Genomic DNA, 6,510 nt, shown 5'->3' on the forward strand with positions numbered 1-6,510 from the left:
TATTGGATATTGTTTTTCACTCAAAGCTATTAGTAACTTACGCATTCTACAACTGATTTATATTTTGCCCCTACTGTTCGTTTTTGCAGTGATTCGAGAAGTATGTTTATGGGTAGAATCTGAAATGTTGTTAGACATGTTTTCTGCGTCAGATAACCTTATTCTATTTGGAGAGATATCTGTGCAGGTAATTTTTTTAAATTCAAATCTTCAACAACAACGTAACGCAGATGTGTTATTTCATTTATCGTTGCGGTTTAAATAAAAACGCGAGAATCGTGCTGAAGAATGGGAGAAAAAGGATACATTTTCCAGACATTTCCGGGAATCCATAATCACAAAATAACATCACAACTTTATAAGGTTAGACAATTTTCAATTATCGTCATTTTATGTTCTTGCCGTTTGACCTTTATTCTTTGCCCTTTACTCCCAACCACTAAGAAAAATTAATTCATAGCTTTCTGAATATGACATAATATATGCAGGAGTCGTCGCTCATATGAACATATTTTTGCATTGGTTACATTTTCGGAAATTTGTCATGTTCTAGTTCTGTTTCGATTTCAGTATTTTCACAATATGTGGCTAACGGTTGGAACTCTCTGCCATTCACCTTTTGTTGTAAGATGCTCACCCCCCCCCCCCCCCCCCCCCCCCCCCCTATCAATTACTGTGTATTTACGGTGAACGGCTGAAATTGCGTTAGTTTAATCATTTTTTCTGTAATCTAATTGAAGAAGGTGCAATGTAATCTTGCATTTCCCTATACAAATAGATTTTCTACCCAAAATAGCAAAACTTTGATTGAAAATATAGACTCATGCAGCACAATATTTATTTAAAGATCTATTTTACAGAAAATTTTTCTAAAAATTTCGGATTTATCAACAATATTCAACTCAAAATGTCAAAAATACACCAAGTATTTATTTGGGCAGGCACAGTTATTCATAGGGAAACTCATCCTTTTTTCCCCAAATGGTGCCTAAAATAAATGGGACGACCCTATTTAGACAAATGCACGAAGTTGAATGTTACTAAATATAAGCCAGTTAAAACGATATATGCGATTGGGGCAAAAAATGCGTTATTTATTTTTAAAACAACTTTTTATATTTATATATATCAGAAACTTTTTATGATTTGGAGTCGTACTAAAGCTTGAAAGCAACTGCTAAATACAATAGTACACTAGTACAGTATTTAGTTTTCATCTTATTATTCTGACCATCCGTCGCCGACACCATCTGCGCTATCTGAAGTTGCCATATCATCCACCCAGACATACCTATTTTCTGTACCGGTGATACGATTTGATGAACTTTTTTGTCCGCCGCTATTTTCGTCGTGATTTTCAGTGTTTACGCCTTTGAACGTGCTCATTATACTAGGATTGGTAGTTTGATATTTGTCACTACTTTGTCCATCATTCTCATCGCTGTACCTTGACTCTCCACTCCAACCGACAAATGATCCATTCATCATTTTGTTCCATTCACCCATTAACCTTACCCATCCTTGCATTACTTCATGCCATCCATCCATAACAGTCTTCCATACGCTCAGTTCTCCGATCCAGTCACTCAATCTGGTACCGTCGTCACTAAGGGAAAGATACCTTTCACTGTTTACATTGTCCCACAGGTCGTCTGGCATGATCCAATTTCTTGTTTTGTAGTCTTCGGAATTTTCATAATAATCACGACTAGGATACTCGTCATATTCAACGAAAATATCACGATCTTGCTGATCAGTCTGTTTGTTCCATTCTGCTGCATTTCTTCCGTACTGATAATCTTGCGAGTGCATTTCGCTGTCTCTTCTATTCACCTTGCTGGTATAACTACTGCCGTACCCATCTTCATTATTTTCTCTCATTCTGTCACTTTTTGAGCTTTGCCAATTATAAATTTGTTCGACTGATCCATGGTTATAATTGTTCTGCCCAAATTTTTTATTCGGAACATACGATTGCACTGAAACGGACAATTAATTACTTTTAATGAAGCTTACCTTAGTCTATTTATTCAAAGATTACAGATGAAAATATAAGTATTGAGTATAAATAAATTAGTCAAAAAGTCTAAATAAAAAATAAAAAGTTATACAGAATCTAAAAAGTTATGAACTTTTAAACATTTTTCTGAATGGGCGATAGTGGGGCATTTCGGAATGTTGAAATTATTGTAAATATTTTTTGTTTATGTGCTGATCGTAAAATGCTTTAAAAATCTTTGGATTATGATGTACTAATAAAGATATTTTAAACTACTAGAATCCATTTTGGACGCGCAAAGTATTCCAGTCATGAATTAACTGTTAGGGAGAAGTCACCTTAGTTCAGTTATAGATTTAGACATTATTTAATAAAGGGATACCTCTTTAATTCTTTCATTTTTTAAATCTTATTTGTTAAAATAAAAACATTTTCGGACGTAACATTGAAATCGTCTCTTTATCAACACTTGACGTAAAAATCTCCAAATATATATATATTGAAAGTCGTTGAAGTCGCCAAGACAGATGCACCATTTACTATTATTAGTTTACTCGTTTAATTTATTTATAGTTATTTTCTCTGCAATTTGCCCGGATAGGGCGAACTTGCATGAAAAGTGCTGTAAGGGGGCGACGGTACCCACAAAACAAACATTCATTTCAAAAATTCATCAAAAAAAATTAGTGCATCATATTTCTATGTGTGATTTATTCAGCAATAATTGTAGAATTGTGGAAGCCTAACGAATGACTTTTTTATTTGGCAAAATTGTAATAACCGCAATATCAGAGAGTTTATTTTTTAGGTTTTAAACTAGCAATGTCAATCTGAGGAACAATATATAGAGAATTGAAAAGTAATGCAACACAATTTTTGAAAGTTTTCAAACAAATTACCTTGATTCATTAGCCCGTTTCTTTCCCTTTGGTATTCATCCCATTCTGCATAACCAACATTGTCAGCTGTATAATTCAGCAATACAAGTATTATTTATATTTTTACTGTTTTTAGAGTTGTAATGCAGTAGTTTGCATAAACACATAATTTAATAAAAAATATGTACCTTTATTCATTCGTCTGCTCATATCATGTCCATCCCAATCTGTACTATCTTTATATTCTGGCATATTAACTGTTAATAAAAACATGCAATATAATCTGCTTCTGATTACAAGTATCTGATTGCTTGTGTTAACAAAGTAATATTTTTCATTTCATTCTCTTTTCATTTGCCTCTGCAGCTCATATTCATTCCAATCCATATTATTTTGATAATCAGACAAATTTAAATAAATTAATAAATTAATTGATAATTAATATATTTGTCATTTTTTTTTATATAAGTCACCCATATCCGCTGTATTCATTCGCCTGTCCATTTGATATTCATCCCAATCTGTATAATCTCCCGGTGTATAACCTGACAATACAAATTTAAAAATACATAAATCAGAAAAAAATGACATGACAGCAGTTAACGGATGTACAGCGAGTTTTTATCACTTTTATTTCACCATTTTTCTGCGCCTTTATCAACACTAAATCGTTGTTGCTTCTACCGAATCAAGCATGATCTGATTCTAACAGACTTTGCCGCATAAAATTAAGAACTTAAGATTAATAAATGTGACAATTATTAGCCAGTTAAAGCATAAGATGAGAATTAATAGTTTGAATTTGATAGTTTTTAGACCAATGTATAATACGCACCCCCATATATGTGATACTAACTTTGACCATGAAAGTGCGTATTATACGCGGACAACGAGAGAATCTAATTTGAAAAATACAATATTTGAAATAACATTTCCATCTCTAACAAATCAAAATTGAAAGCGATCGTTTCAGCAGTTAAAAGAGAAAAGCATTTCGGTCATAACGAAAATGTGTATATATACTTCACCTCCTCTATCTCCATTTATTCGTCTGTCCCTTTGATAATCATCCCATTTTGTATTATCTCTACTGTCACTTGTATATCCTGACAAAATTTTATTATATCTGAAACTCAACTTAATAAAAATCGAGATAAGAAATTATTTTCAATACGCCATATGATATGCAAAAATGATTAATTTTAATCTACTTTACAAGTGTGAATATAGTAACCTCTATCTCCTCCATTCATACGTCTGTCTCTCTGATATCCATCCCAGTTTGTGTTATCTTTCCTGGCAGGTATAAAATCTATCAATACAAACATATTTGCACTCATATCACATCGAATACTCATGTTTTAATATGAAACTATATATACATGTCAATGGAAAGGAACAGATCTTGGAAGGGAATATACCCAATGAAAAAAATGCATGCTTTTATCAATTTCACTTCTACCATTTATTTAATAGTTCACCTGATCATTTCATTTTTTATCAGAATTCGTAAAACACTATTTTAGAAACCACATTTGAAAACTACAGAAAAGAGGAAGAAAATTTGGCTTGTCATTTTCGTAACGATGAAGTAAGGTAAAGATTTATTTTTGTCATGAATAGAGTGAATGCAAATTAGAAAACCACAAATAGTTTCTAAGTAGCTTTGAACAACAAGGATGTGTTCAAAATACAATACCATCTTCGATTTTACTTGGGCTTAGTGCGTAGATATTAATAAAGTGAGTGAGAAAACTTCAGTAATTTTCCATCAAGTACATGTCCAGCTATAGTTTTACTAAAAGGACAAGTGTAAAATATTTATTTGCTATTGACACACATTAAAAATATGAGTTAACTCAATATTGTAAAGATACAAATATGACTTCATTAAGTATACAATTCATACTTGCCTATGCTTTTTATGATCGTTTTAATGAAAGACATAACCAAGTCTGCTTCATCTCTGGCATTTTCAACATTTTCATAATCTCCGCGTCGTCGTGTCTGATCTCTGGCTAATATTACGATTACAAACAACGTTAATATTGTATAGTATAATATTCTAATAGGCTAAATAATTTTCGGTAGAATACATGGCATTTTTAAATCAAAAACACAGGATATTTTGTTTTACTTCCACAAACTCACGTTGGTCATATTGGTCGCCATAATATGCATCTCGGTCCCGGTGATTTACTGAAAATAATAAATCAATGAAAGAAGAAGTATATTCTAAATTATGAGACAAAATGATAAAATGAAATTTCGTAATAAAAAAGTTAGATAAAAATATTAGATCTCATTTGTCACTGGTTAGTTTCCTTATAGTCAAAAAAGCAAGCATAACGTTACTGAGATTAGCACTATTACTGTGACTCGCAACAAAAACATCAAAGACCAACTTATGGTAGCAAATCAGATTTCGTATTTGTATGTTGCGTACCTTGTGTTATCTATGAAACTAGTAATATAAAAACGAAGACGATTACTAATAATTATAAATCCTAAAAGTAGGTAAGTGTCATAAAAATGAATTTTTGAAAAGCTCTCTTACTGACCGTAAATCATTTTCGGAGGATACCGTGCTTCCCTTCTGTCGTGTCTTTCTTCCTGGAAATTGTGTTGAGTTCCCGCAACTTGAATAAACAATATTGAATAAATAAAACAAATAAAACAGGGAACTTAATTTATCAGTTAAATCTTAAAATATTATTTAGTCTACGATTGCCTAAAATTTATATTTCTACAATTCATTTGTAGCTGAAAAAAATTAAAAGTTTCGAATGTGGGTCTCGAATGTTCCGGGGCTAGCTACCATGAGAAAACCAATTATGCACAAAGTTTTGCGTTTTTACATATTGGGTGTTGTTGGGTTTAAAAACGTTTCAGAAGATTTATGCGTTTGTTAAAACAAGAAGACGTTTCTAACGTTCATCGGAATTTTTAAAATAATGCCAATACATTCGGGCAGAGATAAAGCAACTACATAAAAAAAGTTAGAATAAATCAAAGTTAATGTCTGAAATGCGATTTGCCGTGTAATACTAAATTGACCGTGTATAAATTTTCAGATCTTTTAATAACAAAACAAAAAATAATGAAAGGAAAAAATGAAATAAACTTTTATGTCCAAGTCTTGAATATCAAGAACACCGGGCAATTCATCTGATAAAAATATATGTAATATACATTTAATGTAACTTACCTAAAGCTGCACTCCAGATTAGTGCAACGATTACGACAACCTTCATTTCAATTTTAGCCGTTAAGAAGAGACTAGTGTCTAACTGTAAAATAATTGGACATAAAACAAATTTTTTAGATCTTTTGATTAAACCGTTGTTACAACCTTTTAATTGGAATTGATTTAGGGTACGATTCAAATAAAATCAATATGTCGTTCATTTGATTAGTAAACATTTCAACGACGCTCATGGCGTCATTATGTAAATATGTCGCATTGTAAATGGTCGACCTTCTATTTCGTTTTACCCAAACGCAAAAACTAATACATTTGACAATTAATCCAAACATAAAAGGTCATTCAAAAAAGATGAATCGGATTTCAAATTTTTTGTCATTTAAAAAATTAGGATTATGTGTCCATCAAACATTATATCAGATATATTA

At 31.6% G+C, this 6,510-nt stretch overlaps 1 protein-coding gene across 1 annotated transcript; it reads right to left on the reverse strand.

Moving 5' to 3' along the window:
* Window positions 1–845: 845 nt before the first annotated feature.
* On the reverse strand, window positions 846–6,176 carry LOC120330034 (uncharacterized). The gene is made up of 10 exons (XM_078118609.1): window positions 6,086–6,176; window positions 5,439–5,516; window positions 5,029–5,076; window positions 4,791–4,895; window positions 4,112–4,189; window positions 3,906–3,983; window positions 3,351–3,422; window positions 3,066–3,134; window positions 2,899–2,964; window positions 846–1,979 (listed from the first exon to the last, which is right to left on the reverse strand). The coding sequence occupies exons 1-10, from the start codon at window positions 6,129–6,131 to the stop codon at window positions 1,222–1,224; spliced, it is 1,398 nt and encodes a 465-aa protein (XP_077974735.1). The 5' UTR covers window positions 6,132–6,176; the 3' UTR covers window positions 846–1,221.
* Window positions 6,177–6,510: the final 334 nt, after the last annotated feature.

The sequence above is a fragment of the Styela clava genome, chromosome 12, assembly GCF_964204865.1.
Source record: "Styela clava chromosome 12, kaStyClav1.hap1.2, whole genome shotgun sequence".
In the NCBI taxonomy this organism is placed as follows: Eukaryota; Metazoa; Chordata; class Ascidiacea; order Stolidobranchia; family Styelidae; genus Styela; species Styela clava.

What these genes read in the sequence shown, in the direction of transcription:
- LOC120330034 (XM_078118609.1), bottom strand. Translation starts at nt 6,131, where the DNA reads ATGAAGGTTGTCGTAATCGTTGCACTAATCTGGAGTGCAGCTTTAG. An exon ending in TCCTCCGAAAATGATTTACG is followed by an intron (nt 5,077 to 5,438) that starts GTCAGTAAGAGA and finishes TATTATTTTCAG; the next exon opens with TAAATCACCGGGACCGAGAT. An exon ending in TATGAATGGAGGAGATAGAG is followed by an intron (nt 3,984 to 4,111) that starts GTTACTATATTC and finishes AAATTTTGTCAG; the next exon opens with GATATACAAGTGACAGTAGA.